Consider the following 12,221-nt stretch of genomic DNA (forward strand, 5'->3'; position numbering starts at 1 on the left):
AGAGCATTACGTCGTATGATACCAAGTGTTAGGATTGTACACTGTGCATACTATACAAAGAGTTCTATTACACTGATTACTAGTTGACTTGGCCAGGATATTAAGTGTATTCCCACGGCCTGTTGCAGTACCAGCAGTTGATATATTGTTCATATATCGTTGATCCGTTTTAAATCGGGGTCTTCCTTAGATATAAGGAAGATTAAAAAGGAGAAAACAACACCCAGTTCATTGGATTTTAGGCCGCTGAACGGCCACGCTACCGGAAGACAAAGGAAAAGCAATTTGCATTGCCACCTGGACTGCCTCAGCTGAGGCGTGGACGCACTGTTGTGTGAAACAACAACAAAGCCGTCGTCAGGTTGTATTGTTCCTTATCTTGCTAGATTGCGTACTGTGTCCGCCGATATGCCTAAGTCTGAGTGTTTGCAATGCAGGGGCCAGCGTGCGACAGTCAAGTGGGACCGCCACTTGCTGTGCATTCACTGCCGCACCTGTAGTCAGGAGTCGCCGTGCGACATTTGTGTTCATTGGACGGCTTCGCGGTTTCGGACGTTGCCTCGTCCGTCGGGCCGTGCGCGGGTGGTAGACCCCGCACCCGCGGAGGTTCAGGTGGAGCCCCCGGCCCCGCTAGTAGAAGAGACCGAAGCGCCGGAAGTTTTGCCGGACGCGCCTGCAACGGCCGCTGCGCCTCCACCGCAGAGTAGTACGCAGGACGAAGGTTTGTGCCCAGCCGTACTGGAGGCAATCGCAGCAGCGGTGCGAGCTCTACCGAGGGAGGCTGTGCCCTCGGCATCCTCGCTTAATTATCCCCCTGTGCCAGTACTGCCTCCGCAGTACTTTCAAGGTCGAGGAAGGACGGACCCATCGCCGGATGCCGGTGGGTACGACAGTGACATGACCATGACTTCACTGCCTAGTGAAGACCGCTCCGAGGCTGCACAGGGCGGAGACGGACTGCAGGCTCTAGTAAATCGTGTGGTTCCTGCTGTACTTTCGTACATTGGTGTAGAGTACGCTTATGACGCTCCGACGCCCGCGCCGGCTTCGAAGAGATACTCTACCTTTGGAGTGCGTGCTCCATTGAAGCGATCACGACTTGTCCAGTTGCGCCGCTGGATCCCGAACTTGTCGCTAGGGTAGAGGCTATAGCGAAGGAGCCTAAGACTCACAGCAGCCTTCTCGCTTCCGCAGGACCAATTTCTACGCTACGTATCGGCACCACCGATCCCAGATGCAGCGAAAGAACGTGCGCGCGAGGATCAAGGTCTCGACGCCAACGGCAGATTTCTGTCTCCTTCGGCCGCAATAATCTCATCAGCGCATAATAGGGCCTCAGGAAAGTAAAATTGGTATGTTCCTTATGGAGGTATACCTCCATGGTTCATTGAAGATAATATGAATTACCTTTCTTGAATTCTGTAAGATCTGGCCTAGTACCCATCTCAGGAAGAGCTTTGTAACTGAACTGAATTTGACCTGGTGACAAACGACGTCCATCCTAAAAAGAGAAGAACAAGTTTCAACTGATGACAATCAAATAAGATGGTGAGATTGTGTTAAAGATTTAAACCAAAAATCCCCATTATGGTTGATCATTTTAAGCCCTGTCTACACTATCAAACTTTATGTGACAAAAATATGTGCCCATATACTGTATAGACATGATGATGTCATATCACTACCATATTTGGGCATATCAATACCATATTTGGGCATATCACTACCATATTTGGGCATATCACTACCATATTTGACCATATCACTACCATATTTGGGCACATCACAGAACTAAGTTTCATAGTGTAGACAGAGCTTTAGCTCATTGAATGCAAGTTAAAATAATTATATTATATGATGATCTAATCAGTAAATCCTGTAAGCCGTTTGTATCCTTTTGCAATCTGTTTTATATTCTGGCGATCAATTTATTATTGATTTTAACAGGATTTGGACAGGAAGGGTGCAAGTGCATCCTGTCACTCCCATCTTAATGACACCAACCATGGAGGACAAATAATCCTCCATGGACCAACCATGGACCAAAACATTTAGAGGTCCATGGACCAACCAACAAAAGCTACGACATCCTATATGTTCATTTTAAAACTTCGCTAGGTCTGTTTTTGTTTTTATATATTTAGGAAAATTGCCAAGGATGACCATAAGCAAATTCATTCACTATCCTTCTTAAAGGTGGCAATCCTGTTTACAAGACAAACATATACAAAAGATGCTACATAAACAAAGTCTTATTTTACAAGTCTTTGGGAGTGAAGTTGTATTTTGTCATTAGAAAAAAAAAATCCTGACATATGACAGGACTTGAACCCAGGAGCCTTAGATTGGTAGCCAAGCATCATAACCACCAAGCTACAACTCCACTAATTGTAATTTCAATATCTGTACTGATCTGGATAATTACATGAAATGATCCGTATTGATATCATCAACCTATTATATTCAGTACATCAGGTATTTGAAGCTAACCAATGGAAGTTGTGTTTGACTTTATGGACCATGGCAAACATTCTACTGCAGTTACTGCAGAATGTGTTATGTAATAACTACAACTAGTTTTGTGCAATCACTTTTTAGGGACTACATATAGGGCCTATGTCAAATATTATACTGTAGCTACCGAATATGTTATGTAATAACTAGTTTGTTCAATCACTTTTTAGGGACTGTAAATCAATTTTTGTATAATCCTGGTTATTGCAGTGAATGCTTCATAAATCTCTACATTGAAAAAAAAGATACAGTGCATCATCACAGCAAAAAAGTGTAGCTACTGTTTAAAATGCATATTATACCGTTTGATTAGTAACTGATATAAAGCTCTGTCTACACTATCAAACTACTGTACTGTGCTCAAATATGGTAATGATATGCTTAAATATGGTAATTATATGACATCATCATTTCCATATATGGGCACATCAATTTGTTGTCACATAAAGTATGATAGTGTAGACAGAGCTTAACTAATATTACTGTATGTACTCCCAGCTGCCTTGATGGTGGAGTAAATAAATCGGCCAATTAATTCATGATCCAAATTGTGGAGAAATAAAGACATACATACACTGGAAGGAAGGTGAATCAAATCTAACCACTACTCACTAATCAAATTAAGTATCATAAACTACTGAAGCATGACATTAAATTAATACACCATGACAAATCTTCAATGATACTTGAATCATATTCAATACTTCTGTTTAATAATATAAAATTAAGTTTCATTTTTTTTAAATTTAAGCAAATCAATACATTTTTGAGAATTTTTTCGGGTATTTATAAGTTAAATTCAATCTTGTTTTATCGTTTATTTAGGTTTTTACTTATTTTATTTGTATCTTCATTTAGATCAAGGCACTGATAGTGATACCCACAGCATTGTCATTTACTAATTTAATTGCCTTATAATTTATTTATATTATATAATACAATTATACAGATAATTTTTAAACCATAGTATACAAGGATACAAGGAAACTTTATTCATCCCAACTTGGGAAATTGTGTTGCTGTCTTATTACAATGCCGTAAAGAAAAGAGAAATGATAGGCCTAATACATAAGTGTGATAATAATAATAATAACACAAAAATAGTGAATTCGTAATAAATTCCCCTATCTTTGAAATCTTTCATTATAGTCTCGTAAACTAAATTAATTGAGGTCTTACTATTTAGGCTCATTTTAGGTCATCTGTAAGGTTGTTTGGTTTACATCCAAGATTCAGTTATAACTTTAAGACTTTAAAGATTCAACATTAAGACTTTACAGGTGTACTATACTTACTAGTGATTTCTTGGTAAAAGCCGGTGGTATGCAACCACCGGTGCCATTCATGTGGAACGCACAGTAGGCATCTTTCAATTCTGCTCTGCATTCGGGTTGACTAACTCTGTAAGAAGAAATTAGAAAAGAAAACAATTTTCATAAACTGTCAACTAATGATTTAGTTTTTGTTGTGAAGCAGAATGAAATTCTCTGTTTATTATACAGAAGGATGCTTTATGTATTTCTATACATATTTATGATGCATGAAATGTTATTCACAGAAACTGATAGAGGGTGGATATTGACGAAAATCTCACAAGTTTTGTGTTTCTAAAAAGACGAGCTACGTGGACAAATTAAAAACACCTCAAGTTGTTATGTTCATCATTAAAAAATAACCATTTCATATCAAAGATCCTCAATATGTATGAAAACTTTAGCTTCCAGATATATTTGTAAACCACTCCACTCCTACTCTCACTAAATTTTTATTTACAGTACAACATCAAAGTTTATTACAATGTCTCAAAAGAACACAAAGTGATATTTAGTAGGAAAACGCAAACATTTTCCATTATTGGGCTCACATATTCATGAAATATTGAAAAAGAAATGTTATATTAAATTATAGTTAAATGAAATTGATATTTGACTATAATTCAATGATAAATGTACTGTATGTTTGAAAAAAAAAATCAATATATGTATATGGAAAAGATATCAAGAAAGCAGGCTTCAAAACATATTTAAACATCACGATTGCACTCAAGAATGTAATCAAATTGCTTGTATGTACACACCATTACTGCAAGGCTAGGCAATGTTGATGCTTCTCTATGATTCACCGCGCAATCGAAAATTGATTGCATTAAGAGGACAGTCCACTTTAATAAAGATACCGTACGTGATCACGGCGCATTTTGGCTCTTGTCGGAAAATGTGCCTAATTTCAAAGCAACGTACGTTGGTAAATAACGAGTCAATTTAGTAATTTTTTTTTAACAGTTTGCTGACGAAAGTGAATAAGAAACAGAGAATTGAAAGTTTTGTGCTGTATTAATGTTTTTATACAGCTTTGCAGTGTCTAACCACCAGCTCAAATAGGCATTGAAGGACTCATCATAATTAGCAAAATTATATTAGTTTACAGATTAAAATCCAAGGAAATGCAAGAATACAGTGAATACTAAAAGATTACTGTACACTACAGTGCAGGATTTCCTCTGAAGCGAACGGAAAAATACATGGAAAGTGTTGAGTGGTACGAGTGTGTTCAGTCCTTCAAAACGTACGCAGGTTGAGCTTAGCATTACAGCATATTACTCTTGTACACTACTCAGTTTATTTTTAATTTCAGTATCTAATAAAGGACATTGTGATTTATTAACGGAAGTATCATTGCACATTGCCTATGTACGACTGGAGATGAGTTATTAATACTGAATAAAAAAAAGCTATTTTTAAATGCAAGCATTGCTAACAAAGTGATTCAACATGGAATACTTTCAACATTGTCATGACACAATACAAATCTGCATTCCCAATGCTCTGACATGACCCTTACACAAACATACTTGTGCATTAATGATTGTAAAACAGTGTTGATTTCTTTTGGGAGATAAATAAAGTAGATCGTTGGTAATGACACAGTATGCACGAATTAAAGATGTACCTGTACACGGTGAAGTATACACCAAACTACTACACCTATGGACCTATGGACAATAATAATATAGGTTACACAAAAAGAAAGTTTGTTAAATATCCATTATAATCAATAATGGAGTGTACATTAACAAGGCACGATATAACCAATCTTTTGTGTTCCATTAATATCTTAACTTAATAACTTTCCAAGAACCTAAAACAGACTTACAGAATTCTACAGTTACTGCAGTGATTACAGTATGAAGAACAATGGTTTTATTCTAAAAACACTGTTGATTTCTTAATATTTATTCATAGCAACTGCCCATTATACAGTATTGTTTAAAGGTTTGTATGGCGAATAAACACTAGTAAAGTTAGGTTTGCACTACACCATGTGATTCCAAAAGGAAATACTATAGTAGGTTGAGAATGGCTTGATGTTCTGGTTGTTGTGTTGCTATTGTGTTGCTGAACAAGTTATAGGAAAAACAAACTTGTTTTTAAGATTTCAACCTTACAAGTCTGCAGGATATCAGTAGCTATATGAGGGATTACTTTTGATACATTATACTAACTTCTCCCGGAAGCATTCAATGTTAACATGACCAGAAACCACATCAATCATCAGCTGGATGGTAAGCCTAGCTATTTATAATCAAATTAAGTTTAAATAACATTACACTGTAGTGTTTAATGTAGAAATGGAATACAAATTAAAGACCCAGAAACAGAAATCAGATGAAGAAACAAAAAAAAATACACAAACCAATAATGGTGTTGGTAGTCTATGAGTGATAGTTTACCTGGATGAACCGACATAGGCCTTTTCCCCTTCAAGGGGAGAACACAACCGAAAAGTAAAAATTTATCTCTCCTCAAAGACAGTGGTATCGCTCATGAGCCACGCCCTCAGGTGGGCGGCAACGCCAATGCATACCTCACTATTGACTTGGAGGGGAGTTCAGGAATAAATTTTTACTTTTCAGTTATGTTCTCCCCTTGAAGGGGAAGAGGCCTATGTCGGTTCATCCAGGTAAGCTCGTCATGTAATAGACTAAACATTTTTACTGTATTATATCCAAATCTTGCTCTCTTGCATGCAAATCTCACTCTAGAATCAATCTTGTACCTTCTTTACATGCTCATCTTAATCTCGTATGAACCAAGCACACTTCAAACGGCACAGGTACAGTATTAAGTAGGTCTCTCAATCTACTGTCTTAAGCTCTGTCTACACTATCAAACTACTGAAGTGATACTGATAGTGTAGACAGAGCTTTACACAAAAATCTCATTCTAGTATTAAATTATATCAATTTGAGATTGATTGGTCTATGAATGCTTGCACCTTGCTAGAACAACCAACTAAATTACACGAAAAAAAAACCAGAATTTAATAAACTCACCGTCCAATAATGTCCCATACATCATTTGCCATTGTCAGCTGACTTGGGGCACTTGCCTTGCACCAACCAGAATATCTAGAAAAGGAGAAAATGTATGAAAACAAATTATTAAAAAAAGAGCAACAATAAATTTAAATCTTCCTTTTATTCCACACATCTTTAAAAGTAACAAATCCATATTTGGCAGAAATACTATGATTTAGTAAAAATCATAAAAATCTAACAATAAAATGTCATTGGATATTGACATCATTTTAACCCACATACAATTTACATACTGCATCATAGTTATCCCAGGAGTATAATTAGGTACCAATCAGTAAATTTAAATAATAATTGACATTTACATTGATTAAATTTCAAACATGATGAAATATTTCTAATAAAGCAGATTGTGTAATAGTATAGTACTGTTATGTATGTATTATCAAATCAAAACATTCTTTAACACCCATCAATAAATCATACTATACTTATCAACAACTGTATATAAAATTATAATTTCCATATTTATAATACTAATATACTGTAGTGTTAAATTGACCCGATTTCATTCTAAAAATATGATGTATTCAAACCTTAAGATTTATGACAAAATAGATAATTGTATATTGGAATAGCTTGAAGCCTGTGACTAGGGTACCTACAGTAATTAGGACAACATAATTGGATGAATTGTATTAAAACTGAATAAATTGTGCGTATAGTTGTTCGAAATTTGATTGTACTGTATAATGGTATAGAATACAAAAATTATACATTTATCGGCAGGGATAATGTACTTGGATCTCTGCCTTATTTGGGATAAATTATCTATCTACTGTAAAACACACAGTATATTTAGAGTTAAAATAAAAGCATTTGAAGTGTTTGAATTAGTTAAAGCTCTGTCTACACTATCAAACTTTATGTGACAAAAAATGTGATGTGCCCATATATGGACATGATGATGTCATATCACTACCATACTTGGGCATATTACTAACATATTTGGGCACATCACACTTTTTTTGTCAAACTAGTTTGATAGTGTAGACAGTACTTAAAACTTGTAGATTATATCATAGCAACAAAGTGCAAAAGTTCACATTGTAGTCAACTATAAAGGTCGTATTAAAATTCTATCTGTTTTAAATTTAGTTCATTTCTGCTTTTATTAATGGCTGTGTGTTTTGGTCAGACAAGCAATTTTTCTAGTGTCAAAACTTGAGAAAATAAACAATATTCTCTGCTATATATATACCTTTAGTTTCATTAAAGGTGATTATCCAGAAATGTTTTTTTTTAAACTGAAGATATCAATTTATCGGGGGTTGACGTCTACTGACTGAAATAGGTACAATATTTAAATTTTTAAAAAAACAACCGATATGTCATGACTTAATTAAAGATATTAAAACATTCTTCAATCTGTTTTAATTTTGTTGAGAAAAACATGTTACTGTACGCTTATGGTTTTAATGAAATGATCATTATTCATATAAATTTATAAATTATCCTTATAATTCAGCTATTTATAGCAATTTAAAGTAGAATTCATATATTGTTCAAATATCTCATGCAGCGTCTGAGTATTATAATACATATTAGACATAATGAAAATGGCATTGTAACAAACAAAATCATAAAAACCCCAATTAGTGAACATATTGTACTACTGTATATTTTAGCAAATGATATTACATTGAAAAATAACGATAAAATTTCATTAGAAGGAAAACACAATATCCCTAGTGAATTTTGCATTTAAAAAAGTTTAAAATCGATATACCTAAATAATAGACATCAAAATTTATAATAATAATAACAAAAAGGATGCTAACACTATTAGTATCTAAATATTTTGAAATTTACAGTGAAAGAAATAGGACATTAGGTTCAGTTCTGCGCTACCATTTTTAGGCCCTGGGCACCCATATTCAAAATCATCCTAGATACATCACCGTTATTAATGAATTTCAATTGACGGCGGTCCTATATTTAAAGCTTTACTTTTGCGAGTTTTTTACCTAAAAGGTGACAACTTCCTCTTATTTCCTTTTCCTGATTCAATCTTTAGTGAACATTTTCCACAGAATATGTTTTCTTTAAAAAGGTGCTTATATCAGATACTGTATAATTAACAATACAGTAGTCCTCCTCAAAATTTGGATTACTTTTCTAATAAAATTATTTAGGCTAAAAAACCTAAATGTTAAGCTAGTATGCTATGCCCCAAACTTTATCCAATTCCACGTTCAAATGAAGGGGTGGGTAAAGTAGATGTGTATCATATTACTTTGTAGGCCTACATACTGTATAGTATAGTAATGCTGAATTTAACCTACAGTACCTATTTTCAAGATTGAAGAGTTAACACTTTGATTTTTATGTAGTTAAAGTTCTTCTGGGGCCTCAGACATTTCATGTTACGGTGACTCTGTTGCTTTTGAGGTCCCAGGACATGATGTCGATTAAATAAAAAAATCAAACACCAAGTCAGTCTGTAAATCATGTGTTTACTGTAATGTTCCTATCTATTCCCAAAGGAGGTGGAACACTAGCTGGTTTGTATTAATGTAATATGTTTAACTTACGTTACCTAATCGCCAATAAGCCTTGCGATGTAAGTTCAAAAGTGACATTTTACATTTACTTGTTAACCTTGAAAATATTACATTAACATTGTAATATACAACACAATACCCTGATATTTTTAACACCACTTTAAATTTAAAGAGCCTGCACAATGTGTTTCTATTCTACTCTTAACAATACATAAAATTGTTGTTACTGCTGGTAAAACAAACACGTAACATATTATCTTCTGTTTTGTACAGTAGATCAAGAATTTCAAACACAAAGGCCAGGGATATAAATTAATAAAATGTTATTGTAAAAATTAAAAATTGACTTTCTATTTGCAAAATTGTCTTCTTATTAACACAACAATTAGTGCAATTTTATTTATAATACTTCTTAAAATAAAGCATTATTACAATATTAAATGTTGTGTCCATTTTTCTTTTCTGTAAGTTCTTATTTGTGATGTATTGAAAAAGATCAGATCACAATTCAGAAGAAATGAAATGGTAATAGTATTAATTATATAACTCTACCATAAATCTTGTACAAAAACATAAATGTTATTTCAACTTTAGAAACAATATTATCATTGTCGAGGCAGATAGACTGGATCATTCCATTCTACTTTAGACATTGTAATATACTTTGTTATGAAATGAGGAGACTAATATTGAGATTGAGGGCTTTAAACGATCAAGAAATTTTCCAAGCTACCCCTGGATTCAGCCCTGTTTTTTGGTCAGTACTAGATACTGTATGTTTTAAAGATATTCCTACTTACCTACTGTGGATTTATATTGCATACTGTACTCTGTTGTTTTACTAAAATATACTTTATGTGATAGTATTTTTGAATTAATACAAAATTAGAAAACAGTATACTGTAAACCGAGGGATACTTCAGGCAAAATTCAGAGAGCAACAGAGGGAACACTATTTATTGTACAAAAAAAAAACAATTATCCCTTAAATTAGTTTGTTTATCATGGACATTTAAATTCTGCCACATGTGTGAACCCGGATAAGGAATACAATGTTAATCAACAACTTCCTGCAGGAAATGCAAAAGATCTCACCTTTACTTTTATTCAAAATTGTTAAATAAATACTGGTCATCATTTAAAAATTATGTTACCATTAAAGTATGTCATTTATTAGAAGTATATTATTAACATTAACAAATAATTATACATTTGTACAGTGTTACCAAAATATTTTTCCTTAAAATTTCAAACATAAATATTCTATTCAATCACAGCAAAAAATCCAAAGAGAATTAATTGATCACAACACCTAATTTAATTTTTTTCCCCAAATATTATAGTATTTATAAATGCATTTTTAAATTCTTAGATTGTGCAGTAACTTACGAAATATATTTGTAATGAATTCATTTGAGATGAGAACGAATGAGATTGGACAGGTATGTAATTGCGCCTTGATACTATAGGTAATCATTCTTACATGCGATCAATACGTGGGTAAAGAAATGTGCTATCGTGACCTTGCGACGATGATGTATCACATGACGTATATGGCCGACTTTGTTAGATGTCATTTACCAACAAGAAAATACAATTTTAAAAATGCTGTCATACTATCATCACATGGTTCATTATATTCTCACATTATGTTATTACATGACATTAAAGATGGCCGATGGTTGTTAAGAGGCATTATCAACAAAACTTAATGCTATTATCATTCATAATTTTTTTTTATTAAGGCAAATTAGTTATGAAATATAAAATGAAACAGATTAGAAAGAAAAAAAATACTAGCTGTGAGAAAAGTTTAATAGCAGCATACAGTAAGACACTCTGTAACCAAATAGGTATGTTCCTCTAAAGCTCTGTCTACACTATCAAACTTTATGTGACAAAAAAATGTGATGTGCCCATATTTGGACATGATGATCATATTTAGGCATATCACCAGTAAAACTAGTTTGATAGTGTAGAGCTTAACTAATGACTACAAATACACACACAGAAACAAAGCTAGGCACAAAGTAGACTAAGTAATAAAACTGAAATTTGCGATTAACATTGATGTATATTACGGTTCATCATCATCAGGGTTCACATTTTATTGTGTAATAATAAATCTTAATAAAACCAAATTGCAAGAAACAAACTTTATACCACCCAGCAGCAATAATGCTCAATGAAATCAATATCAGATAAGAAAATTTGCATATTGTGTGACAAGCAAGAGGATATTGCGATTAAAATCCTTAACAAATTCCAAGTAGGAGAAACGCAACACACATCCTAATGTGTTTGTACCACACAGATATCCAGGTATAGCTAGGCTAAAAATAGATCACATTTTGTGTGAAAACTCCTATTCAGGGGCCAACACCTTTTCAGAGGAAACCCCTATTAAATGGTAATTTTGAGGTCCCAAAGGTGTCCCCTTAGAAGGGGTTCTACTGTATGATATTCTATGATACAAGATACTAAAATTGACTGACATTTTTTTGGCTAATTTGAGACATTTTCAGTATAGTAATTAAAGAAAAAAAATCTGGTTATAGTAAAATCAAAAGTAAAACAATTGCAATTTCCATTTAAAAAAAAAGTTTTCTATTTTTAGATGGCATAAAGAAAACAATGGATCACATCAAAATTATTCTGCTGTCAATAACTACAGTACATTTTATTTAGTTTCAAAGTAATTTTATGAGACACTGCAATTAAAAAAGTGTGTACTATTTGATTATCTAAAAATCCCCATAAATTAATGATACTGATACTGATAGTGCCATAATAACTTTCACCTTCTGTTTTGCAAGGGTGTGTACAGT

The 12,221-nt window shown here is 33.6% G+C and overlaps 2 protein-coding genes across 2 annotated transcripts in view; both read right to left on the reverse strand.

The window, feature by feature from the left end:
* LOC144837513 (epididymis-specific alpha-mannosidase-like) overlaps positions 1–12,221 on the reverse strand; it is a 128,299-nt gene that overhangs the window by 88,007 nt on the left and 28,071 nt on the right. The gene's annotated exons all lie outside the window — the stretch shown is intronic.
* Positions 1–12,221, reverse strand: part of LOC144837489 (uncharacterized) — a 76,362-nt gene that overhangs the window by 56,109 nt on the left and 8,032 nt on the right. The window contains exons 2-4 of the mRNA XM_078692627.1: positions 6,848–6,922; positions 3,810–3,915; positions 1,408–1,501 (exon numbers count right to left, since the gene is read on the reverse strand). Coding sequence (XP_078548753.1) covers positions 1,408–1,501; positions 3,810–3,915; positions 6,848–6,922 — 275 coding nt within the window. The remainder of the gene's footprint in view (positions 1–1,407; positions 1,502–3,809; positions 3,916–6,847; positions 6,923–12,221) is intronic.

The sequence above is a fragment of the Antedon bifida genome, chromosome 3 (assembly GCF_963402885.1).
Source record: "Antedon bifida chromosome 3, ecAntBifi1.1, whole genome shotgun sequence".
Lineage (NCBI taxonomy): Eukaryota > Metazoa > Echinodermata > Crinoidea > Comatulida > Antedonidae > Antedon > Antedon bifida.